This window comes from Loxodonta africana, chromosome 21 (genome assembly GCF_030014295.1).
Source record: "Loxodonta africana isolate mLoxAfr1 chromosome 21, mLoxAfr1.hap2, whole genome shotgun sequence".
NCBI lineage: Eukaryota > Metazoa > Chordata > Mammalia > Proboscidea > Elephantidae > Loxodonta > Loxodonta africana.
Window position 1 is genome coordinate 69,233,381 of NC_087362.1, and position 27,986 is coordinate 69,261,366.

General features: G+C 38.7%; 1 protein-coding gene across 6 annotated transcripts in view; it reads right to left on the bottom strand.

The window, feature by feature from the left end:
* Nucleotides 1-27,986, bottom strand: part of TDRD12 (tudor domain containing 12) — a 119,604-nt gene that overhangs the window by 67,513 nt on the left and 24,105 nt on the right. For all 6 annotated transcript variants that reach the window (XR_002787310.2, XM_010596104.3, XM_010596103.3 and 3 more), the window contains exons 6-7: nucleotides 27,749-27,834; nucleotides 11,308-11,497 (exon numbers count right to left, since the gene is read on the bottom strand). Coding sequence is in view for 5 of the 6 variants with exons in the window: in XM_010596104.3 (XP_010594406.2) it covers nucleotides 11,308-11,497; nucleotides 27,749-27,834 (276 nt within the window). In the remaining variant the exon portion in view is untranslated. The remainder of the gene's footprint in view (nucleotides 1-11,307; nucleotides 11,498-27,748; nucleotides 27,835-27,986) is intronic.

Consider the following 27,986-nt stretch of genomic DNA (forward strand, 5'->3'; position numbering starts at 1 on the left):
GTTTAAAGGCAGTGTTTTTCCCCCTTTTTGGAGTCAGGCATTTAAGAAAATCTTTGTTAGAATGCTGACTGCAGAGATAACAGAATAGAAACTTCAGTGATCACACACAGCAAGGGAAATACACTTTGCAAATATAATTTGAAAAGTCAAAAACGGAGCAAAAATCAACAATCCCTATAGAATTGGAAGTATTATATTCCCAAAGTTACCACAATATTCAGAAATGTCCAGTTTTCAACAAAAAGTTACAAAACATACAAAGAAACAGGAAACTATGGCACATTCACTTCACAGGATAAGAAAAATTGAAATTATCCCCAAGAAAGCCCAAATATCAGACTCATCAGTCAAAAAATTAAATGAACTGCCTTAAATATGTTCAATGAGCTGAAGGAAACCATGGACAATGAAGTAACAAAATCAATCAAGAAAATGACTATGAACAAAATGAGAATATAAAAAAAGAGATGATGAAAAAGAACTGAACTAATTCTAAAACTGAAAAGTACAATTAAAGATGAAAAGCTCACTAGAGGGGTTCAACAGCAGATCTGAGTAGGCAAGAATGAAGAAAAATGAACAGAGCCTGAGGGACCTGTAAGACACCACCAAGTGTACCTACATATACATCACAGAGGTCCCAGAAAGAGAGGAGAGGAAGAAAAGGGCAGAAACTGTATTTGAAAAAATGACTGAAAACTTCCCACATCTGATAGAAGATACACACATCCAAGAAGCTCAACTAACTTCCAGCAAAATAAACTCAAAGAGATCCCTACCAAGTGACACAGTCAAATTGCTGAAATCCAAAACAAAGAATTTTGAAATCAACAAGAGAGAAGCAACTTGTCATACACAAAGGATCCTCATTAAAATTAAATGCTAACTGTTCCTCAGAAGCCACAGAAGCCAAAAGGCACTGGGATAACATATTTAAAGTCCTACAAGAATTCTATACCTGACAAAACTATCCTTCAAGAATGGTGGAAAGTTAAGACATTTCCAGATAATTAAAAGTTCAGGGAATTTGTCACTAGTAGGTCTGCCCTACGTGATATGCTACATGAGATGGAAAAATACTAGACAGTAACTTGAAGGCATAAGACAAAAATAAAAAACACTGGCAAAGATAACTACATAGATAAATATAAAAACTAGTACAATTATGCTTTTCATTTGGTTTATGTCTCTTTTTCTTATAGAAAAGGCAAATACATAAAATAATTATAAATGTAGCGTAATGAGCATAAATATATAGTCTGTGACAATAACAATACAAAGGGGAAGGAATGAAGATGTATATGAGCAGAGACCTTGTATACTATTAAAGCTAGGTTGTTATTCAAAATAGACTGTTAGAAATTTAAGATTATTATTGTAATCCCCAATGTAACCACTAAGAATATAATTTTAAAATATACAGAAAATAAGGGAATCAAAATGGTACACACAAAAAAAAACTTAAATTCAAAAAAAGTCAGTAATAAAAGACTCGAAGCACAAAAATTATATAAGACATTGAGTAGACAAACAGCTAATGAAGAAATAAATCCTTTATTGGTAATCACATAAACGCTGGTAATAAAAGGGAGCATCATCTGTCTTATCAGTTTGTCATACTGTGGTGGCTTGCATGTTGCTTTTATGCTCGAAGCTGGCACAAGTATTTCAAATGCCAGTGGGGTCGCCATGGTAGACAGGGTTCACCTGAGCTTCCAAAGACAGGATAGGAAGAAAGGTCTGCCAATCTACTTCCAAAAATTAGCCAAGTAAAACCCTGCGGATCACAGAATATTTTCGAAGACCGCAATTCATGTATTTTAGACATACCATCAGGAGCGACCAATCACTTGAGACGGACATCATGTTTGGTAAAGTGAGGGCCAGCAAAAACGAGGGAAAACCTCCATGAGATGAACTGACACGATAGCTACAACAACGGACTCAAACATACCAAAACCATGAAGACAGTGCAGGACTAGGCAACTGTCTTAGCCTGGATTCTCTAGAGAAGCAAAACCAGTAAAGCATATAAACATATATAGAGAGAGATTTACATCAAAGAAACGGATCCCGTGATTGTACAGGCTGAAAGTCCCAAGTCCGTGGATTAGGATAGAGGTTCCTCCAGATTCATGTAGCCACTGGGGCTGGTGAACACAAGATCAGCAGGTCAGAAAGCAGGGCTCTTGCTCACAGGCTGTGAATACCAATGAATCCCAAGATTGGCAGGCAAGACAGTAAGGCTTCTACTGATTCATGTAGCCACAGGGGCTGGCGAACCCGAGATCAGCAGGACAGATAGCAGGCTCCTGTCCACAGGCTGTGAAGATCGACGAATCCCAAGATCGGAACAGAAGCTGAAAGCTCAAGTCACAAGTACCAGAAGTTAAAGGAACAGGAGGTAGCTAGCTGCAGGATCCAGAGCAAGCAAAAAGACAGAATATAAGGAACATTCCTCATCTTCTTCTAAATTCAGCTTGAATTTCTGGCAGTTCCTGTTGATGTGTGGCTACAGTTATTTTTTAAACATCTTCAGCAAAATTTAGCTAGCATGGGATAATAATGATATTGCTTGATAATCTCCATATTCAATTTGATCACCTTTTTTTGGAATGGGCACAAATATAAACCTCTTGTAGTCAACTGGCCAGGGAGCTGTCTTCCAAACTTCTTGACATAGCTGAGTGAGCGCTTCCAATATTGGTTCCATTTGTTAAAGCATCTTAGCTGATAGACTATCATTTCCTGGAGCCTAGTTTTTCACCAGTATCTTCTGTGCAGCTTGGATTTCTCCATTTATTATCATTGGTTCTTGATCATATGGTACCTCCTAAAATGTCTGAACGCTGACCAATTCTTTTTGGTACAATAACTATGTATTTTTTCTATCTCCTTTTGATGCTTTCTGCGTCACTCTTTTTTTTTTTTTGTCAATCAATTACTTCAGTAATGCAACTTGAGGCCTGAATTTTCTCTTCAGTTCCTTTGGCTTGAGAAATGCCAATTGTGTTCTTCCTTTTTGGTTTTTAACGCCACGTCTTTGTAGATTCCATCATAATATTTTACTTTCTTTTCTTGAGCTGCCCTTTGAAATATTCTGTTCAAATCTTTTACTTGGTCATTTTTTCCATTCACTTTACTTTGCACTTTTGAGGAAGTTTCAATATCTTTTCTAATATTTCAATTTGATCTTTTCCTTCTTTCCTATCTTTTTAATGACTTTTCACTTTCTTCATGTATGATGTTCTTATATTATCCCACAACCCTTCTGGTCTTCTGTCATTAATGTATACTGCCTCAAATTGTTCCTGAGATGGTCTCTAAATTCAAGCAGGATGTATTCAAGGTCATACTTTTGCCCCCAGGGATTTGCTTTGATGGTCTTCAGCTTCAACTTGAACTTGCATATGAGCAATTGATGGTCTGTTGCACAGTCACCCACTGGCTCTGTCTTCAATGATGACACTGATCTCCATTACCTCTTGATTTGGTTCCTGTGTGATCCATCTGGTGAGGTCCAAATGTACAGTCATCGATTGTTGAAAAAAGGTATTTCTGATGAATACATCACTGGTCTTGCAGAAGATGCCAGAGATCTCATTATAGAATTCTGCAAGACCAACAACCAGCCAACATTTACTGAGTGCTTATTATCTATCAAGAACTATTCTAAATTCTTTATATGACATGACTAACTGAATCTTATGTGATAGATACTATGGAATTACTTCACTGAATTCTATATGGTTCCTATACGGTAAAATTTTTTTTCTCTTTTTATATATGAGAAGATAAGGCAAAGAGAGGTCAAATAAATTAAGTTTATCCAGCTAATAAGAAGATCTGAGATTCAAACCCAAGAAGTTCAGCTCCAAATAAGTAATAATAAGCCAAATTAGTAAAATATGTGGATAAAAAAGAATTAAATGCAAAATATATATGCACAAAAATAAAAAGTTAAAACTGAAATTCTAGACAACGGTAATAATAGAAATGGAAGGGGAAATTTAGAAAAGGTAAGGTTCCTGACCTAAGGAAAAAAATAGATACTAGTTACCTTTAAACTGTTCAAAAAATACAAGAATATGTAAAAACTTTAAGTAATAGAGAATTGAAACACAATATAAGAAAGAGTAAAGTGGAAAAAGAAAAAACTGATCAATGCAGGAGGAGTCAGGAAAGAACAGGGAAAAAAAGGAAAGAAAAATCATGGTCAAATGAAAACAAAATGAGATGATGAAAATAAGTTCAAATACATGATTAATCTAAATGTAATTAATAACGTAAATATAAGTGGCTTGTTTAAAAATCCCAGGTGGTACACATAGCAAGAAAAATGCAAAACGTTGTGTTTCCTGTCAGGGTGGCCACTGGTGGTAGCCGGGCACCATCTAGTTCTTCCGGTCCCAGTCTGATGGAGTCTGTGGTTTATGTGGCCTTTACTGTCTCCTGGGCTTGTATTTTCCTTGAGTCTTTGGTGTTCTTCATTCTCTTTGCTCTAGGTGGGCTGGGGTGCCAAATGATTTATCTTCGATGGCCACTTGTTAGCTTTTAAAACCCCAGAAGCCACACACCAAAGTGGGATGCAGAATATTTATTTAATAAACTCTGTTATTCCAATTGACCTAGGTGCCCCCTGAAACCATGGTCTCCAAACCCCCGCCCCTGCTACTTTGTCCCCCGAAGTGTTTGGTTGTATTCAGGAAACTTCTTAGCTTTCGGTTTAGGCCAGCTGTGCTGACTTCCCCTGTATTACGTGTTGTTGTTTCACCTAAAATAATTCTTGTTTACTATCTAGTTAGTGAATTCCCTTCTCTGCCCCCTCCCTACCCTCATAACCATCAAACAATGTTTTCTGCTGTGATTAAACCTTTTCTTCAGTTCTTACAATAGTGGTCTTGTACACTATGTGTCCTTTCACAACTGACTAATTTCACTCAGCATAATGCTTTCCAGATTCATTCATGTTATGAGATGTTTCACAGATTCATCGCTGTTCTTTATGACTGCATAGTATTCCACTGGGTGAATATACCAGAATTTGTTTATCCATTCATCTGTTGATGGGCACCTTTGTTGTTTCCATTTTTTGGCTATTGTCAAAAGTGCTGCAATGAATATGGGTGTGCATACATCTATTCATGTGAGGGCTCTCATTTCTCTAGGATATATTTCATGGACAGGGATTGCTGGATCGTATGGTAGTTCTGTTTCTAGCTTTTTAAGGAAGTGCCAAATTGATTTCCCAAGTGGCTGCACCACTTCACATTCCCACCAACAGTGTATACGTGTTTCAGTCTCTCCACAACCTCTCCAGCATTTATTATTTTGTGTTTTTTGGTTTGATGCTAGCCTTTCTAGGGTGAGATGGTATCTCATTGTAGTTTTGATTTGCATTTCTGTAATGGCTAAGGATCATGAGCATTTCCTCACTTGTCTGTTAGTCACCTGAATGTCTTCTTTGGTGAAGTGTCTGTTCATATCCTTTGCCCATTTTTTAATTGGGTTCTCTTTTTGTTGCTGAGGTGTTCCAGTATCTTGTAGATTTTAGAGATTAGACAATGATCAGATTTGTCATACCCAAATTTTTTTTTCTCAGTCTGTAGGTTGTCTTTTTACTCTTTTGGAGAAGTCTTTGGATGAGCATAGGTGTTTGATTTTTAGGAGCTTCCAGTTACCTAGTTTCTCTTCTGGTGTTTATGTGTTGTTAGTAATGTTAGTAATGTTTTATAGATTGTTTATGCCATGTATTAGCATTTCTACTGTTATCCCTATTTTTTCGTCCACGATCTTTATCATTTTAGACTTCACGTTTAGGTCTTTGATCCATTTTTAATTAGTTTTTGTGCATGGCGTGAGGTATGGGTCTTATTTCATTTTTATGCAGACGGATATCCAGTTATGCCAGCACCATTTGTTAAAGAGACAGTCTTTCCCCCAATTAATGGACTCTGGGCCTTTGTCAAATATCAGCTGCTGCTCATAAGTGGATGAATTTACATCTAGACTCTCAATTCTGTTCCATTGGACTATTATCTGTTGTTGTACCAGTACCAAGCTGTTTTGACTACCATGGTTCCAAAATCAGGTAGTATGGGGCCTACCACTTTGTTCTTCTTCTTCAGTAATGCTTCACTTATCAGTGGCCTCCTTTCCATATTAAGTTTGTGATTTGTTTCTCCGTCTCATTACAAAATGCCATTGGAATTTGGACCTGAATTGCATTGTATCTATAGATCACTTTGGGTAGAACAAACATTTTCACAATGTTCAGTCTTCTTCCCATCCATAAGCAAGGTATGTTTTTCCACTCATATAGACCTCTTTTGGTTTCTTGCAGTACCGTCTTGCAGTTATCTTTGTACAGTAAACCTAATCACTTTTTAGTTATACAGAGCAGAACAGACAGAATGGGAAGACAGATGCCATGTGAGAACCTATCTACAAGCAAAGGAACCCCAAAGATTGCTGGCAGACACTAGAAACTAAGAGAAAGGCCCACAGAAGGAATCAACACAGCTCAGGCCCTGATTTGGACTTTTGGCCTCTAGAATCGTGAGAAAATAAATTTCTGTTATTTAGGACTACCACGTGATATTTCTGTTATGGCTGTACTAGGTAACTAAGACACTTACCTTTGCCAATCTTACCTTTTAAAAACTCAATCTACAGGCAAAAACAGAGAATCTTAATTACAGGTATAGAACAGAACACAATATAGAAGTACTTATGACAGAAGCTGGGAGGAGAAAGAAGAAAACTAGTGGTGTTCGTATCCTCATTTTTTTTAAAATAATTTTTATTGTGCTTTTAAGTGAAAGTTTACAAATCAAGTCAGTCTCACATACAAAAACCCATATACACCTTGCTACACACTCCCAATTACTCTCCCCCTAATGAGACAGCCCGCTCTCTCCCTCCACTCTCTCTTTTCATGTCCATTTCACCAGCTTCTAACCCCCTCCACCCTCTCATCTTCCCTCCAGGCAAGAGGTGCCAACATAGTCTCAAGTGTCCACCTGATCGAAGAAGTTCACTCCTCACCAGCATCCCTCTCCAACCCAGTGTCCAGTCCAATCCATGTCTGAAGAGGTGGCTTCGGGAATGGTTCCTGTCCTGGGCCAACAGAAGGTCTGGGGGCCATGACCACCAGGGTCCTTCTAGTCTCAGTCAGACCATTAAGTCTGGCCTTTTACAAGAATTTGGGGTCTGCATCCCTCTGCTCTCCTGCTCCCTCAGGGGTTCTCTGTTGTGTTCCTTGTCAGGGCTGTCATCGGTTGTAGCTGGGCACCATCTAGTTCTTCTGGTCTCAGGATGATGTAGTCTCTGATTCATGTAGCTGTTTCTGTCTCTTGGGCTCGTAATCACCTTGTGTCCTTGGTGTTCTTCATTCTTCTTTGATCCAGGTGGGTTGAGACCAACTGATGCATCTTAGATGGTTACTTGCTAGCATTTAAGACCCCAGATGCCATTCTTCAAAGTGGGATGCAGAATGTTTTCTTAATAGGTTTTACTATGCCAATTGACTTAGATGTCCCATGAAACCATGGTCCCCAGACTCTTGCCCCGGCTACACGCTGGCCTTCGAAGCATTCAGTTTATTCAGGAGACTTCTTCACTTTTGGTTTAGTCCAATTGTGCTGACCTCCCCTGTACTGTGTGCTGTCTTTCCCTTCACCTAAAGTAGTTCTTATCTGCCATCTCATTAGTGAATGCCCCTCTCCCACCCTCCCTCCCTCCCTCCCTCCTCTCATAACCACAAAAGAATGTTCTGTTCTCAGGCTAAATTATTTCTCAAGTTCTTATAATAGTGGTCTTATACAATATTTGTCCTTTTGCAACTGTCTAATTTCACTCAGCATAATGCCTTCCAGGTTCCTCCATGTTATGAAGTCTTTCACAGATTCCTCACTGTTCTTTATCGATGAATAGTATTCCATTGTGTGAATATACCATAATTTATCCATTCATCCATTGATGGGCACCTTGGGTGCTTCCAGCTTTTTGCTATTGTAAACAGTGCTGCAATAAACATTGGTGTGCATATATCTCTTCGTGTAAAGGCTCTTACTTCTCTAGGATATATTCCAAGGAGTGGGATGGCTGGATCGTATGGTAGTTCTATTTCTAGCTTTTTAAGGAAACGCCAAATCGATTTCCAAAGTGGTTATACCATTTGACATTCCCACCAGCAGTGTAGAAGTGTTCCAATCTCTCCACAGCCTCTCCAACATTATTTCGTGTTTTTTGGATTAATGCCAGCCTTGTTGGAGTGAGATGAAATCTCATTGTAGTTTTGATCTGCATTTCTCTAATGGCTAATGATTGTGAACATTTCCTCACATATCTGTTAGCTATCTGAATGCCTTCTTGAGTGAAGTGTCTATTCATATCTTTTGCCCATTTTTTAACTGGGTTATTTGTCTCTTTGCAGTTGAGTTTTTGCAGTATCATGTAGATTTTAGAGATCAGGCGCTGATCAGAAATGTCATAGCTAAAAGCTTTTTCCTAGTCTGTAGGGAGTGAAGTCTTTGGATGAGCATAGGTGTTCGATGTTTAGGAGCCCCCAGTTATCTAGTTTTTCTTCTACATTCTTTATAATGTTTTGTATACTATTTATGCCATGTATTAGGGCTCCTAACGTTGTCCCTATTTTTTCTTCCATGATCTTTATTTTATATTTTATATTTAGGTCTTTGATCCATTTTGTGTTAGTTTTTGTGCATGGAGTGAGGATTGGGTCTCGTTTCACTTTTTGCAGATGGATATCCAGTTATGCCAGCACCATTTGTTTAAAAGACTGTCTTTTCCCCAGTTAACTATTTTGGGGCCTCTGTCAAATATCAACTGCTCGTATGTGGACAGATTTATGTCTGGATTCTCAATTCTGTTCCACTGGTCCATGTATCTGTTGTTGTACCAGTACCAGGCTGTTCTGACTACTGTGGAGGTACAAGAGGTTCTAAAATCAGGTAAAGGCAGGCCTCTCTCACTTTGTTCTTCTTTTTCAGTAATGCCTTATTTACCCGGGCTGTATCCTCATTTTCAAGGTGATCAGTAGAAGGACTAAAAAAAACCAAAAACAGTTGCCACTGAATTGATTCCAACTCCCGGCGATCCCATGTGTCAGGTGCAACTGTGTTCCGTAGGGTTCTCATAGCTGTGACCCTGCAGAACTAGATCACCAGGACTTTCATCTCAGATGTCTCTGTGAACTGAAACCACCAATCTCTTGGTTAGTAGCAGAGCACTTAGCTGTGCCACCCAGAAGAACTAGAGAGAGCCGTAAGATTACTCTGGAAGCCCGTACCCCTTCCACACAGCTCCGACCTAAGACTGTTAGGTAGGGGAGAGAACAGAAGGTATGTGGTCTGCACTGGTAGGGAAGGGAGCCACAGGAACCCCGAGCAGCATACGAGTCCAGGCGGAGCAGGGTGAGCACCTTTGGGGGTGGATAGTGGTGGCCTAGCTCAGGCTGTTAAGAACCCAAGCAGGGTGAAAAGGGTGCCTCTGCAGGGGTAAGCATGGAGGGGGTAGCCCAATGTGGGAATTCAGGGCTAAAGTAGGGTGAGGAGAGTGGTGTCTGAGCCAAAGTGAAATGAGGAAAGCATCCACATGGTGGTGGTGGTATGTGGAAAGCCCATGGGGTATCAGAGCCTGAACTGGGTAAGTGACCTGGCATATAGGGTTCTGATGTCTGGGTAAGGAGGGCATCCACACAAAAGAAGGGATAATGTGGCAATGAAAGATTGCTCACATCAAGGGGTACTGATCCAGTAAGTAAGTGTATTAAGGACAATGGAAGGTAGGACTCTCACAGAGAAAGGGGTTACAAATTTGGAATGGCAGAAAACACAAATTAACTCAGAGGTTGGACTGCAATCAAAGGTATTGGCATGAGTTCTTTATACTCAAAATATTTATAGAACTAGAGATATATACAGACGTAACTGCACACACACAGGTGAACTCTTACCTTACAGTACATAGATACAAATACAGATGTAAATCTGCGTATACGCATGTATAAACATGTATAGACACACATACACAAGAGTCCATTTCTCTGTCACTGAGAGTGCTGCAAAGCAGCGATACACCACAGCCATGAACACACTCAGCTCCCAGGTCTGACTTAAAAATGCCATGCTCCATTAAAAGGGGGCACAGCTAATCAGAGAAATCTTTGACTCCGCGGTTGCATAAAAAAAGCCACACTAATCTAAAAAAATGAGCAAATTGAAAAAGAATGAGATTATTTACATAGCTTCACAGAAACACTCTACAAAATACTTATTAATTACAAAGGACAAAACAGTAACTTTTAGTGGAGAAGGCTGGCAGACAATACCTTAATCAAGTGATCGAAGTGAACTTCATTAGTAACGGGACAAATCACCTGATAAGAGAGAATGAGAAGAACATAGCACCCTCCTATGATACTCCTGCCAGTGACACACAGCCTGAATGTCAGCATGGTAAAACGTCAAACAGGCCCATACTGAGGGACAGTCTACAAATATAAGCCATCTGTAATCTTCAGAAGTGTCAAGGTCATACAAGTCAAGCAGAGACTGAAGAACTGCTCCAGACTGATAGGAACTAAAGATACAGGACAGGGAAATGCAACAAGTGAAGCTAAATTAAGTCTTTTTGCTATAAAAGAATTCCTAGGACAGGTGGCAACTCCAATGTATCAATGTTAACCTTCCAATTTTGATGGCGTATTATGGATACTTTTGAGAATGTCCTTGTTTCCCTGGTTCTAGGAAAAACACAATTACTGGGAAGTGACAGGGCATCAGGTCAGCAACTTATACTCAAATGCTCAAGAAAGGCTACAGGAGACCCAACTAGAGGGGAGCAGTGTGAGGGGCTGAAGAAAACTGAATGTAGAAATGGACACTTAAAATTGTGTCCATGGTCCACAACTGACTATTCCCATATTTTTATGCAAAGGGTATTTGCAATAAATACCGGTTAAAAAGGGTCTAAAACTCTGAACATACAAAACTTTGTTTTGTTAGTATCTTTAAACTATAAACATATGGACTTCTAAGAAATAACTCAACGTAAATAAGAAACTTAAAAGTTTTTTCCTGGTCTCATAAAAACAAACTCTAACAGCTTTGGGGCCCAGGCAACACTGACTCACACCATGATTAAAATTAAATATCAAACACAGAGCCAAAGTCTCTGTCTCTATCAGGGGAAAAGTTTGCACAACAACTTATACCAATATACCAAGATTCCTGTAATTAAGAAAATTTGAAAGGAAATATATACTGGCGAGCCTCCACTCACTTTTTATCCCTTGAGAAGCTTTTCCTTGCAAAAACATTGGCCAAAGAGTAAGTGCAGGATTGAGTTTACTAGAGAAGGATGCCGACTTCATGTTCAATCTTGCTTTCTCTAAAGAATCAAGGATTTTATTTTCCGTGGGTGACACATAACAAGCGAAGTTCTTTGCAACCAGATCGTCATTAACACAAACCTGTAAAACGTTAAACATTTAAACGTTTCATGAATAATAAGTGAAATATTCCAAAGTAAACCTCAAATTTCAATGTTCAGGAGAAAATTATTTGATAGAAACAGGTCTCTTGACTTCTGCTCTAATAATGGTAAACCAAATCATTCTGACCAACCCTCCTTGTAAGAACAATCATAAAAGTCCATGTGAGACGTAAGAAGCATCTTCTTGAAGGCACAAACAAGATCCTGTCAGGCAAGGGCTCAGTGCTAAGACAAAGAAAGGACACAAACTATAAAAAGAAAAATTAATAAATTAGATTTCACCAAAATTTAAAACATCTGCTCTTCAAAAGACATTAAGAGAATGAAAAGGCAATCCAGAAATGGGGAGAAAATACTTGTAAATCATATATCTAACTAAGAACGTGTACCCCGAATACATAGAATTCATAAAACTAGTAACACGAATTACCCAATTAAAAAATGAGCAGCAGGTTTATCAAAGAAGATATATGGATTGCAAATAAACATGTGAAAAAGATATTCAACATGATTAGTCATTAGGAAAATGCAAATTAAAACCACAATGAAATACCACTGCACACCTATCAGAATGGCTAAAATTAAAAAGAATGGCCACACAAGTGTTGATGAGGGTGTGGAAGAGCTGAATATTCTCTTACATTGTTGTTCTAAATGTAAAATGATCAACCACTTTGAAACAACTGGGAGTTTCTTAATACCTATGATACCATTCAACAGTTTCACTCGTATTTATCCCAGAGAAAAATGAAGCATATGTCCACAGAAAGGCTTGTACACAAATGCCCATGGCAGCGTTGTAACAGTCCCAAACTGACCACAACTCTAATGTCCATGGTGAATGGATACACAAACTGTAGTATAGTCATACAATGGAAGAGTATTTAACAATAAAAGGAATCAATCATTGATACATGTGACCACATGAATGTCTATTAAAACAATTATGCTGAGTCAAAGATTACAGATTTTTTAAAGAGTACACCCAGGGCATATTTTTGTGCTCCTTGGGAGCTGGAGAAGGGTTGTTATCCCTGATTTTCTTTTCCTAGCAATTATGACCTCATACACCCATTACATGTCTTTCTCGGCCAAGCACGGCCCTCCTTACCTTCCGCATCTCACCATCTTGAAGTAAGGGCAAGTCTCCATCCCCTTACAACCATATGCAGAACAGGAGAGACTTACTCTTGGAAAGCAAGAAGTGGTCAGCAGAGAGGTTGTTTAAAAGAAATGTTTATAAGATGGGTTCTATGGCCAACATTCTGTTATTTTTACCAAGGTGTAAAAAAGACAATGAAAACTCGTAAGTAAAATCAACCAAGATGTAGGTATGCTGTAGGAGGGAAGGGCTCAAAATGCAATGCAAACAATAACAAATGAACCTTATTACAAATAAATAACAATCACAGTGTATGGAAAAAAAGAACTAACCTAAGAAACTTTGGAAAACAACATTTTGGTTGCAGTAAGGCTAAAGACAAATTTGTTTTTCACAGGAATGTGGGCTAGCAATTCTGAAATCTTTCTGTGTGAATACTAGGATTAACCAAAGTGTATTGTGGTTAAGGTGAGCAGGTTTTTCACTGCTGGAGAAAGGCATTAAGACTAAGGAAGGGAAAGGCTAGAATGAATCCTATGGTATGGGATTAAAATCAGAGGTATTCATGTAACACATATGTAGATAAATTAACATAAAAACATAGATTATGTGTGCACAGGAGTCAAAAAGTATTGCTACAAAATCATGGAAACCTTTATTAAGCAAAAATATCAAAATGTGAAGCTATTGTTTCTTGACATATCCTCCACCTAGGTCTCTACTCTTCGGCAGGTGGAGTTTCCACTCTAATCCTTCCCTGAAGAATTCTGTGTGCTTCAATTTACACCACGTGAAAACAGCAGTTGTGGTGTTCTCAAGAGACTCATGCCCTAGTCCTCTAAAACGTTGAGTTTTGGGAACAAAAATGAAGTCTGAAGGGGTAAGATCAGGGCTGTAAGGTGGATGGGGTAAGGCTTCCAACAAAACATGTGAAAAAGATACTCAACATCATTAGTCATTAGGAAAATAGGCAGCCCTTACTACCCTTGAAGAATGAGCAGGGGCATTGTCGTGATGGAAAAAAATTCCTCGACACAACTTTACTGGCCTTTTTCTCACCAGTGCAGTTTTCAATTTTCTTAAAACTTCTTCTTAATAAGCCCCCACGATCGTCCTGTGTCCTTCAAGAAAATCTATCAAAATTACCCCTTTGGAATTCCAAAAAACAGCTGCCATAACCTTCTGAGCAGTCTTCCCTCTCTTAGCTCATCCCTGAGGTCGTCTTCCTGACCTTCCTTAAAATGCTTGATCCATCTAACAACTGTTGCGTTACGTGGGGCAGCATTCCCATAAACTCACTGTAAAGCTTCAATGATTTGCGAAGATGTCTGCTTGAGTTTTGTTAAAAATTTGATATTAGCCCTGACCTCAAAATCATTTTTTTCCCCGTGGCACCAAAAGTATCCTTTTTTTTTTTTTTTTTGAAGGCACCGTAACAAGACTAAGACAAGTGTATTACTGAGAGAACTTACCTGCAACCATCCACTGATCACAGAGACATGTTTAAACACATTGTGTTTGGAATAAACCCATGCATGTATGAACTGGAACCCTGATAGCAATATTTTCTTTTACTTATCCTCGTAGATATATGTATTTTTTCCTAACTCCATCTTCCAAGAGGGCCTACAATCAATGACACCCCATTAGCAGTGAACACACCTAGCACCCAGATTTCAATGTCTAAATACCAGTCTTTAATAAAAGGGTTTCTCAGAGAAGTGGCTGATATTAAGACTGAGGCTGGAAACAGACAAAATAAGCCTGGAGTGTCTTGTGGTATCAGAAAGTAAGGAAGTGTTCAAACTGTGATGGGACCCATAAGCCAATTTGAAAAAGCTCCTAATGACCAAATCTGAGACAATCTGAGCAAGAAAAATAAATAAAAATAGTAATAAATTACAATTCCCAGAATACCCGAGAATCTCATATTAGTGTAAAGAAATTGTTGAGTAAATAATAAAGGGGAAGGGACAGTTCTTCCTTACAGTAGAATTCCAACAAAAATGTAAAAGGACTAATGGAAATAGGCAAAACACCATAATAATAATTCTGTAGGCAAGAGTCATCGAATATTTGCAGTATCAAATTATCTCCCAATAATTATTAATTTCAAATGGCAAAATCAGTAACTCTACAGAGAAAATATCTGGCAGACACCACCTTAACCAGGTAAGCAAGGTTAACCTTACCAGTAATAACACATATCAACGTCACATAGCCCTGATAGGATACACTGAAAAGGGCACAAGATTACTTCTGTGGTATTCTTGCTAAAAAAAATGTATAACTTCAATGAGATGATGAGAAAACATCAGCCAGACCCAAACTGAGCAACATTCAAAAAAATAACTGGCCAGTGGTCTTCAGAAGTGTCAACGTCATAAACAACCTGTCACAGATCAGAGAAGACTAAGACATAACAACTAGATGCCATGTGGGATCCTGGATGGGCTCTGAAACCAGAGAAAGGAAACTGGTGAAACAACTGGCAAAATTCAAATAAGGTTTGTAGAGCGCGTGTGTGTGGTAAAAATATATTTAACAAAACGTGTGAATTTTTTACATTTTTTAAGCATACAATTCAGTGACATCAGTTACGTTCACCACGTTGAGCAACTGTCACCACTACCTTTTTCCACTTTTCCTCATCATCTTTAACAGAAAACTAAACATCTCCTAAGCAATGACTCCTCCACCCCTTCCTCCTGTCCCTGGTAACTACTAACAAACTATCAAGAGTTTTTATCAGGAATGGGTGTTGAACTTTACCAAATGCCTTTTCTTCATCAACTGAGATGATCATGTGATTCTTTTCTTTGGTTCTATTTATGTGGTGGATTACGTTGGTTCTCTTCTAATGTTGAACCATCCTTGCACACCTGATAAGAATTCCACTTGGTTGTGGCGTATAACTTTTTTTTTATATGATGCTGAGTTGTACTGGCTAGTATTTTGTTGAGAATGTTTGCATCTATATTCAATACTGGTCTGTAATTTTCTTTTTTTGTGGTGTCTTTCCCTGGCTTTGGTATCAGGGTTATGCCTGCTTCATGGCAAGAATTCAGGAGTATTCCTTCCTATTCTATGCTCTGAAATAGTTTGAGGAGAACTGATGTGAGCTCTTCTCTGAATGTCTGGTAGAATTCTGCATTGAAGTCATCAGGGCCAGGGCCTCTTTTTTGTTGGGAGTGTTTTTTTTTTTTTTTTTAATTACCCCTTCAATCTTTTCTCTTGTTACGGGTCTGTTCGGATTTTCTATCTCAGTTTGCGTTACTGTAGCTACGCAGTGTGTTTCTCGAAATCTGTCAATTTCCTCTAGGTTCTCAAATTTGCAGAGGTACGTTTTTTCATAATATTCTGTTATGACCCTTATTTCAGTTGGGTCTGTTGTAATGTCACCCATCTCATTTCTTATTTGGGTTATTTGCTTCCTCTCCTGTTTTTCTTTCATCAGTTTGATCAATGGTTTGTCAACTTTGTTGATCTTTTCAACAGAACCAGGTTTTAGTCTTCTTGATTCTATTGCTTTTCTGTTCTCTATTTCACTTATTTCTGCTCTAATCTTATTTCTTTTTTGTGGTGCCTTTTGCTGTCCTTTATTTGTTCGAGTTGTAGGGCTAACATTTTGATTTTGGCCTGTTTTTTCACGTGTGCATTTATTACCAGAAATTGGCCCCTGAGCACTGCGTCTTTGCTGTGTCCCAAAGGTTTTGGTATGATGTTTTTTCATTTCCATTTTCTAGGATTTCTTTATCCCATTTATTTCTTCTATTACTGAGTTGTTTTTAACCAAGGTGTTTTTCAGTTTCCATGTATTTGTCTTCCTAGCTCTTCCTGTTATACTGATTTCTATGGCACTGTGATCAGAGAGAACGCTTTATATTATTTCAATGCTTTGGATTTTACTGAGGATTGCTTTCTGGCCTAAAACGTGGTCTATTCTGGAAAACGTTCCATATGCACTGGAGAAGAACGTATGCTTTGCTGCTGTTGGGTGGAGTGTTCCATACATATCTATGAGGTCGAGTTGGTTGACTGTGGCCTTTAGATCTTCTGTATCTTTGTTGAGTTTCTTTCTAGATGTTTTGTCCTTTACTGAGAGTGGCGTGTTGAAGTCTCCTACTATTATTGTGGAACTATTTCTCTTTTCACTGCCATTAGAGTTTGTTCTATATATTTGAAGCTTCGTCACTGGATATATAGGTACTTACCAGGGTTATGTTTTCTCGGTAGATTGCCCCTTTAACCATTATATAACGTCCTACACCTTGTTTTTTATGGTGAATTTTGCCTTAAAGTCTATTTTATCTGACATTATAACTGCCATTCCTGCTCTTTTTTGGTTGTTGGGTTGATATGATTATTTTCCATCATTTAATTTTTTATATATTTGTCTTTGTGTCTAAGGTGTGTCTCTTTGTAGACAGCTTATTAATGGGTTATGTTTTTTTAATCCATTCTACCACTCTCTTTAAGGGTGCATTTAATCCATTTACATTCAGTGTGATTTTTGGTAGGTATGAGTTTATTGGTTCCATATTGTTGTGCTTTCTCCTGTGGTGCTGATGTTTTCTTTGTTCCTCTTAATTTCCTGTGCTGAATTTCAGCACAATTCTTTTCAGGGTTTACCCACGTTGTATCAGGACTTCGTTTTTCTTTATGCTTGAATAATACTCCATTGTATGGATATACCACATTTTGTTTACCCATTCACCTCCTGATAAACATTTAGATTGTTTACACCTTTTGGATATTGTGAATAGTGCTGCACTGAGTATTACTGTACCAATATCCATCTCCATTCCTGCTTTCAATTCTTTGCAGTATATACCTAGGAGGGGAACTGCCCAGTTACATGGTAATTTTATTATCCATTTTTTGAGGAAACACCAAAAAATCTTCCACAGAAGCTGTACCATTTTACATTCCCACCAGCAATGGTGATCCAATTTCTCCATGTTCTTGCTAACACCTTTTTTTTTTTTTTTGTATCATAGCCATCTTAGCAGGTGTGAAGCAGTATCTCATTGCGGTTTTTGATTTGCCATCTTCCTAATGACTAGTGATAATGAACAATTTTTCATGCTCTCATTGGCTATCTGTATTTCTTCTTTGGTTAAAATGTCTTTTCACGCCCTTTGCCCATTTTTTTGACCAGGTTGTTTTTTGTTAAGTTGTATGAGTTATGTAATATTCTCTGTGTTAAGCAATATCTGCTTTCTAAAAATTTTCTCCCCATCTATAGGCTGTCTCTTCATTTCGATACACAGAAGTTTTAAATTCTGATGAAGTCCAATTTATCTATTTTGCCTCTTGTTGCTTGTGCTTTGGGTGTCACATCTAAGAATTCATTGTCAAAAACTATATCCCAAACCATTACTCCTTGTATTTCCTCTTAAGTTTTTTTTTTTTTTAATGGCTTTAGGTCTTATATTTAGGTCATTTATCCACTTTGAGTTAATTTTCATATGTAGTGGGAGGTAAGGCTCCGGCTTCATACTTGCACATGTGGAAATCCAGTTTCCCAGCAACATTTATTAAACAGACTCTTCTTTCCCGACTGAATAAAATATTGTTGAAAATCAACTGACCACAGATGTATAGCTTTACTCCTGGACTCTCAATTCTATCCCATCGATAAGTATGTCTATCACGTATGTTTTTTTAAATAATATTTCACTGTGTCTAAACTGAAAGTTTACACAGCAAATTAAGTTCCCATTTAACAATTTTTACACAAATTCTTCAGAAATATTGGTTACATTTTTCCACAACTTATCATTATTCTTATTCATTCCATTCTGGCGATACCATTACCACTAAGCTACTTTCCCTGTCCACTTACCTTCTTATCTTTGCTTTAGAGTAACTTTTAACCACGTGGTCTCATAGAGATGATTTTTAAAAAGAGTTTATCGTGTATGTTTTGATTACTGTAGCTTTATACTATGTTTTGAAATAAGGAACTGTAATTTGTGCTACTTTGCTCCTCTTTTTCAGGATTACTTTGGCTACTTGGGGCCCCTCACAGTTCCATATACATTCGAACACTGGCTTTCCCATTTTTTCATAGAAGGCTATTGCTGGAATTTGGTGGGGATTGTTCGGAATCTATAGATTGCTTTCGGTTGCACTGACACCTTTTTTTTTTTTTTTTAATACTTTTTATTATGCTTTAAGTTTACAAATCAATTCAGTCTCTCACGCAAAAACTTATACACACCTTACTACATACTCCCAATTACTCTCCCCCGAATGAGACAGCCCGCTCCCTCCCTTCCTCCACTACCTCTTTTCGTGTCCATATTGCCAGCTTCGAACCCCCCTACCCTCTCATCTCCCCTCCAGGCAGGAATCGCAGCATAGTCTCACATGTCTACCTAATCCAAGAAACTCACTCACCAGCGTCCCTCTCCGACCCATTCTCCAGTCCAATCCATGTCTGAAGAGTTGGCTTTGGGAATGGTTCCTGTCCTGAGCCAACAGAATGTCTTGGGGACATGACCACCGGGGTCCTTCTAGTCTCAGTCAGACCATTAAGTCTGGACTTTTTATGAGAATTTGGGGTCTGCATCCCACTGCTCTCCTGCTCCCTCACGGGTTCTCTGTTGTGTTCCTTGTCAGGGCAGTCATTGGTTGTAGCCGGGCACCATCTAATTCTTCTTGTCTCAGGATGACGTAGTCTCTGGTTCACGTGGCCCCTTTTGACTCTTGGGCTCATAATTACGTTGTGTCCTTGGTTTTCTTCATTCTCCTTTGATCCAGGCGGACTGAGACTCATTGACACATCTTAGATGGCTGCTTGCCAGCATTTAAGACCCCAGACGCAGCTCTTCAAAGTGGGATGCAGAATGTTTTCTTAATAGATTTTATTACGCCAATTGACTTAGATGCACTCTGAAACCATGGTCCCCAAACCCCTACCCTTGCTACACTGGCCTTCGAAGCATTCAGTTTATTTAGGAAACTTCTTTGGTTTTGGTTTAGTCCAGTTGTGCTGACCTCCCCTGTATTCTGTGTTGTCTTTCCATTCACCTAAAGAAGTTCTTATCTACTGTCTAATTAGTGAATACCCTTTTCCCACCCTCCCCCCCCACCTCATAACCTCAAAAGGACGTTTTCTGCTCAGTTTAAACTATTTCTCAAGTTCTTATAATAGTGGTCTTATACAATGTTTGTCCTTTTGCAACTAATTTCACTCAGCATAATGCCTTCCAGGTTCCTCCATGTTATGAAATCTTTCACAGATTCCTCACTGTTATCACTGCACGGTATTCCATTGTGTGAATATACCATAATTTATTTATCCATTCATCCACTGATGGGCACCTTCGTTGCTTCCAGCTTTTTGCTAGTGTAAACAGTACTGCAATAAACATGCGTGTGCATTTATCTCTTCGTGTAAAGGCTCTTATTTCTTTAGGATATATTCCGAAGAGTTGGATGGATGGATAGTATGGTAGTTCTGTTTCTAGCTTTTTAAGGAACCGCCAAATCGACTTCCAAAGTGGTTGTACCATTTGACATTACCACCAGCAGTGTTCCAATCTCTGCACAACCTCTCTAACATTTATTATTTTGTGTTTTTTGGATTAATGCCAGCCTCGCTGGAGTGAGATGAAATCTCACTGTAGTTTTTATTTGCATTTCTCTAATGGCTACTGATTGTGAGCATTTCCTCATGTATCTGTTAGCTTCCTGAATGTCTTCTTTAGTGAAGTGTCTTTTCATAACTTTTGCCCATTTTTTTATTGGGTTATTTGTCTTTTCGTAGCTGAGTTTTTGCAGTATCATGTAGATTATAGAGATCAGGTGCTGATCAGAAATGTCATAGCTAAAAACTTTTTCCCAGTCTGTAGGCAGTTTTTTTAACTCTTTTGGTGAAGTCCTTGGATGAGCATAGATGTTTGATTTTTAGGAATTCCCAGTTATCTAGTTTTTCTTACGCATCCTTAATAATGTTTTGCATACAGTTTATGCTTTGTATTAGTCGCTCCTAACGTTGTCTCTATTTTCCCTTCCATAATCTATATTGTTTTAGATTTTATATTTAGGTCTTTGATCCATTTTGAGCTCAGTTTTGTGCATTGAGTGAAGTATGGGTCTTGTTTCATTTTTTTGCAGATGGATATCCAGTTATGCCAGCACCATTTGTTAAAAAGACTGTCTTTTCCCCAGTTAACTGTTTTGGGGCCTTTGTCAAATATCAACTGCTCATATGTGGATGGATTTATGTCTGGATTCTCAATTCTGTTCCACTGGTCCATGTATCTGTCGTTGTACCAGTACCAGGCTGTTTTGACTACTGTGGCAGTATAATAGGCTCTAAAATTAAGTAGAGTAAGTCTGCCCACTTTGTTCTTCTTTTTCAGTAATGCTTAACTTATCCCGGGGCCTCCTTCCCTTCCATATGAAGTAGGTGATTTGTTTCTCCATCTCATTAAAGAATGTCATTGGAATGTGGATCAGAATTGCATTAAATCTATAGATCCCTTTTGGTAGAATAGACATTTTTATAATGTTAAGTTTTCCTATTAATGACCAAGGTATGTTCTTCCACTTATGTAAGTCTCTCTTGGTTTCTTGCAGAAGTGTACTGTAGTTTTCTTTGTATAAGTCTTTTACATCTCTGGTAAGATTTATTCCTACATATTTTATCTTCTTGGGGGCTACTGTAAATGGCACTGATTTGGTGATTTCCTCTTCGATGTTCTTTTTGTTGGTGTAGAGGAATCCAACTGATTTTTGTATGTTTATCTTGTATCCCGATACTCTGCTGAACTCTTCTGTTAGTTTCAGTAGTTTTCTGGAGGATTGCTTAGGGTTTTCTGTGTGTAAGATCATGTCGTCTACAAACAGAGATACTTTTACTTCTTCCTTGCCAATCTGGATGCCCTTTATTTCTTTATCTAGCGTAACTGCTCTGGCTAGGACATCCGGCACAATGTTGAATAAAAGCGGTGATAAAGGGCATCCTTGTCTGGTTGCCATTCTCAAGGGAATTAATTTTATGTGCTGAGTAGGTTATCTTTATATATTGTCCTTTCCTCAAATTCATTGTTGTTGATTTTGTTTCTGCTGAGTCTCTTTTTCTCTTGTGTTTTATTTTCACGAGCAGGATAGCTTGTCTTCTTTGTGGTTACCTTAGTATTTACTCCTATTTTTCTAAATTTAAACCTAACTTTTATTTCTCTGTATTGCCGTATCTTCCCCTCCATATGGAAGATCTATGATTACATTTTTTAGTGCCTCTTTAACATCTTAATGTTGTCTTCTTTTATATAATAACATTGCTGTTACCCTGTTTTAAGCTTTTTTAATTTTTTATTCTTGCTTCATTTTTTTGGATTTCCCTGTCTGGGTTGACTTCTGGTTTCTCTGTCCAATGTTCTAGTCTTCGGTTGATACCTGATATTATTGATTTTCTAACCAAAGAACTCCCTTTAGTGTTTCCTATAGTTTTGGTTTGGTTTTTACGAGTTCCCTAAACTTCCGTTTATCTGGAAATGTCCTAATTTTACCTTCATATTTAAGAGACAGTTTTGATAGATCTATGATTCTTGGCTGGCAATTTTTTTCCTTCATTTTTTTAAATATGTCATCCCATTGCCTTCTTGCCTGCATCGTTTCTGCCAAGTAGTCCGAGCATATTCTTGTTGGCTCTCCTTTGTAGGTGACTTTTCATTTATCCCTAGCTGCTCTTAAAATTCTCTCTTTAACTTTGGTGTTGGCAAGTTTGATTATAGTATGTCTTGGTGACTTTCTTTTAACAACTAACTTATGTGGAGTTAATGAGCATCTTGGATAAATATCTTCTCATCTTTCACGATATCAGGGAAGTTTTCTGCCAACAAATCTTCGACAATTCTCTCTGTATTTTCTGTTGTCCCTCCCTGTTCTGCTACTCCAATCACTCGTAGATTATTTCTCTTGATAGAGTCCCACATGATTCTTAACGTTTCTTCTTTTTAATTCTTTTATCTGATTTTTCTTCAAATATATTAGTGCCAAATGATTTATCTTCGAGTTCAGAAATTCTGGCTTCTTCTTGCTCAATTCTGCTCCTCTGACTTTCTACTGAGTTGTCTACTTCTGGAATTTTATTAATCTTCTGAATTTCTGATTGCTGCCTGTCTATGGATTTTTCCAGCTTATTACATTTTTCATTATGTTCCTGAATAATCTAATTTCTTCAACTGCTTTATCTGTGTGTTCCTTGGCTTGTTCTGCGTATTGCCTCATCTCCTTTCTGATGTCTTGAAGGGTTCCGTATACTAATCTTTTGTGTTCTGGCTCTGGTAATTCCAGGAATGTACTTTAATCTAGAAGATCCCCGAATTGTTTTGAGAGCTTGTTGAGGTGATCATGGTCTGTTTCTTCATGTGACTTGATATTGACTGTTGTCTCCAAGCCATTTGTAAGTTATTGTATTAGTTTATGCTTGCTTACTGTGCCGTAGCTTCTTGCTTTGCTTTGTTTTGATATACCCAAGTGGGCTGCTTGAGTGAGCTAGCTTGATTATTTTCGCCTTCGTAGCTCTGACATCCTGTCTCCAGCTAGCTAGAGCTGTTATCAGGTGTATTAGTCTAGGAATCAATTCACTTTTCTTGTACGAATTCAGCTCACGTATCCAGATAGTTGATCATCAAGTGTGTGGTACAGGCTCTGTCCTACAGTCTCAGAGGGGCACAGATGATTGGTGTATGTACTGGTACCTGATTGCAGCAGGGGGTCATGCTCTGAACAAGGCAGGGGGCTCAGAACTGACCCCCGAGCATCACTGAAGAAATCTCATCCCTGTTCCCTAGTGTGTGCAGGGGGGTGGGTTCTGCAGATGGACCATGGGCACCCAAAGTTTTTGGTTGTAAGGTTTGGGATGTACCAGTTATCCTTGGACCCCTGTCGCAGCTGGCTAGGTGACCTGAGTGAAGCTACCAGTCCTTAGGTCCCTGATGTGGGTAGGTGAGGACCTTGTTTAATAGGCAAAGCAATGTCAAACATCAAACACCCACCTCTTCACCGCACAGGTGAAATGGTTGGAGTTTGCCAACAAGGGCCTATTCTCCCAAAATAGGCCCACACAGGTCCATGCGGAAGGGAAAGGTGCTCAAAGTCCACAGACCGTTTATGCCTGGACAGGAGGCACTTCTGTCCTGAGCTCCCCCGTTAGTGAAGGTGGCAAATTATGTTCTCCCCCAATTGAAAATTTTTTCCTTCTCCAAGGCCAGGAGCATGGCTGTAGGTGCTCAACACTGCCTATCTCAGGCCCAAGGAATTCAGCTGCTGAAGCCAGCTTGGGGGGTGGAGGGGGGGAGCTGCAAAATATACAGCAGTACTTAGATTTTGCTGAGAGCCCCTTTATTCTCAGGTTCTGGAGGTGTGAGTGGGCTGTGTGGCTGGCTGCTTCTCCCTGAGGAAACTGCGGCTGAACATTAGTACCTGCCCACTGCCACTGCTGCTCTGGGAACGGTGCCTGAGGGCTCCCCGCGATTCAGGTCCAGTAACTCTTCTCTGCTTCTGAACCGTCTCTTCCTCCCCCTGCCCCTCAGTTCGTTGTCTAAGCTTGCCTTTGAAGCTCAGGGCTCCCAGCTTGTCACAAATATACTCATTTCACTTGTTTTTTTCATGTCTGTATTGTAAAGAGGGCTCAAAGGAAGCGTCTGTCTATTCTGCCATCTTGGCTCCACCCAAGATGCTCTGTACTGACATCTTAACAACATTTTCAATCCACAAATATGGAATGACCTCCAATTTATTTATGAGTTCTTTACATTCTTTTGGAAACCCTGGTGGCGTAGTGGTTAAGTGCTACGGATGCTAACCAAGAGGTCAGCAGTTCAAATCCACCAGGCACTCCTTGGAAACTCTATGGGGCAGTTCTACTCTGTCCTATAAGGTCGCTATGAGCCGGAATCGACTCTAGGGCAGTGGGTTTGTTTTTTTTTACATTCTTTCAGAAACATTTTGTAGTTTTCAGTGTACAAGTATTTTACCTCCCTGGTTAAATTTACTCTTCGGTATTTTATTCTTTCATATCCTACCATAAATGGAATTTTTTCCCACTTTCCTCTTCATAATACTCACTGCTGATGTATAGGAACTTGAACTGTGTGTCAACCTTGTATCTTACCACTTCTCGGAATTCATTTATTAGCTCTAGTAGCTTCTGGTGGATTCTTTAGGGTTTGCATCTGCAAAAAAAAAGTTTTATTTTTTCCTTCCCAATTTAGACACCTTTCATTTTTCTTTCCTAATTGTTCCGGCTAGGACTTCCAGAATGTGGTTGAGCAGTCGTGAGAGCAGGCATCCTTGTTTCTGATCTGACAGGAAAAGCTGCCTTTTTCCACAGTATGTTAGCCATGACTTTTTCATAAATGCTCTTTATTGTACTGTGGAATTTCTCTTCTGTTTCTAGACTGTTCAGTATTTTAATCATGAAAGGGTGTTGGATTCTGTCAAATGCCTGTCCTTCATCGACTGAAATGATCATGTGGTTCTTTTCCTTTGTTCAATTAATCTGGTACATTACACTGATCCATCTTCTAATACTGAACCACCTTTTATTTTCTTGGGATGAATCCCATTTGATCATGGCGTATACTGCTTTTAATACGCTCTTCAAATATGCTTTCTAATATTTGGTGAGGATTTCTGCCTCTATATCCATAAGGAATACTGGTCTGTAGTTTTCTTGTGGTACCCTTGGCTTTGATATAAAGGTTAACATTAGCCTTATATAATGGGTTAAGAAGTGTTCCCTCCTTTTCTTTTTTTTTTTTTTGGAGAAGTTTAAGATTAGAGTCACTTCTTCCATAAATGTTTGACAGAATTCCTCAATGAAGCCATCTGGTCCTGGGCTCTTCTTTATTGGGAGGTTTTTGATTACTGATTTAATCTCTTTACTTGACATGGGTCTGTTTAGATCACCTATTTCTTCTCGAGTCAATGCAGGAAATTTATGTGTTTCTAGGAATTTGTCCATTTCATCTATTACCTAACTTGTTGGCGTACAGTTGTTCATAGTGTTCTTGTATGATCCTTTTTATTTCTACAGGATCAGTTATGTCCCCACTTTCATCTCTGATTTTAGATATTTTCATCCTCTCTGTCAGTCTAACTAAAGGTCTGAGTTTACTGATCTTTTCATCTACCTCTGATCTCATCTTGGTAATTTCTTTCTTTATCGTAGCTTTAGGCTTGGATGGCTCTTCTTTTTCCAGTTCCTCAAGTTGTAAAGTTAGGTTACTGGAGTGAGATCTTTCTTCTTTTTTAATATAGGCGTTTATCACTATAAATTTCTCTCTAAGCACTGCCTTCACTGTCCTGTACGTTTTGGCATGGTGTGCTTTCATTTTCATTCAACTCAATGTATTTTCTGATTTCTCTTGTCATTTCTTCCTTGACTCATTGGTTGTTTAACAATGTTTTGTTTAATTTCCATGTATTTGTGTATCTTCCAATTTTCCTTGTTATTAATTTCTAGTTTCATTCTACTGTCACTGGAGAAGATGTTTCATACGATTTCAATCTTTTTAAATTTACTGAAACTTACTTTGAGACCTAACACACAGACCGTGTGCTGGAGGAGAAGGTATACTGTGCTAGCTGGTTTATAGCTGTAAATTTTTTAATAGTATTTTATCACGGTTGGTTTTCTGGTTTTAATAATTATACTATAGATGTTAACATTAGGGGAACCTGAGTGAAGGATATACAGAACTCTCTGTACCATATTTGCATCTCTTCTGTAACTCAAATTATTTCAAAATAAAGTGTGTGGTCCACATGCTCTCAGTGAGCTCTGAACAATGTCCCTGTGCCATCCTTCAGAAAGGGTGTTGTGAGGTGTGGAATCACCTTGTAGAAAGCTATTCTGTCTTTGTCCTCAGTTCTTTCAAGCCATACCAACACCTGAGGCTAATGAATGAGGGCTAACCACAACAAGACTACCTGGGAGTCCAATGCTGACTAAGCCTTACCAACCACAATACCCACTGCCCTCCAGTCGGTTCCAACTCTCAGCGACCCTACAGCACAGAGTAGAACTGCCCCCATAGAGTTGCCAAGGAGTGGCTGGTGGATTCCAACTACTGACCTTGTGATTAGCAGCCAAACACTTAACCACTGCACCACCAGGGCTCCTCCTCAGGAGGCATGATATAGTCTTACCACATGAGAAGGACCATAAAGGCTTGGAAGAGAGAGGCTCGGGGAACTTCCTGGTTGGTCACCATGTATGGAGATGGTAGTATGTGCCTTCTTGGTACATGGAAGCGCCATACTGTGTCCTCTCCCAGACCTTGCCCTGTGTGTCTCATTTGTATCCTTTGTTGTTATATTAAAGCTATTACTTCAGATATAGTGCCTCCCAGGAGGCTCTGTGTCATTTTGGAAAATTATAGGACCCAAAGCAGTAATGGGGCCCAGCTGTTCTGAGATAGACAGTCATGTGGACTCCCCAGCTTTCAGCTAAGTATCCACTGATCTAGCCCCGAGTGAAAGGGGATGAAAGAGAGAAAAGCTGAATGGGCAGCTGGGGTCTGAACTGAACAGAGAAGGGAAGCTGAGATTTTCCACAGGATGCAGTTTGTTAACCACCACGCAATCTGGCAGCCAAAGTGGGTGATGAGAGTCTTCCTGGACTGATTCACACAGGTGTCCAGCCAAAATATTAACAGCTAACAACAAAGGAAGGAAGGGGGCAGGGGGAACTCACGTGAGGTCTACTTTCTTTCTGCTTCTATTATCTGAATTCTTTACAATGAGTACATATTACTTACAATGAGATAATACGGGGCGGGGGGGGAGCAAACTAAAAGCATGGTAAATGCATGTATTTATAAAAATGACGCCTTTTTACAAAAAAAATATTTCATAGTAGCCCATGTAGAAATAAGTTCTTGTCCATTACTAAAATAAATGCTACCTAAGTAGAACACTTAAGTAATTTTTTGAATTAACCAAAAGAAGAATACACAGTCCTGGCTCACTTCTGGTTTGAGCCAGACCTTGAAAGACTAAGAAAATTTCTATGCTGAGTGAATGACATTGTTTTCCTTGGTTTCACTGAAATAAAATTTAAAATAATGAAAAAAAATTTTTAAGTATAATTCTTTCACTTACTTTCTCGTTTTTTAGAGTTACATAAAGGTAAACCTCAAAAGTGTCTTCTTCCACAGCACATAATTTGGCTTCCACATGGGTAGTAGCTAAACAGGATAAAAAAAACATGAGTTATGGCTGTTATTAACAGCATACTTGAAATAATCTCAACCATTTCCTACTATTAATCTCTGTTAACGACATAAGATCATACAGCATCACATGATCAGTGGCTGCCTCCAGCTCTTGGAGCTGATGG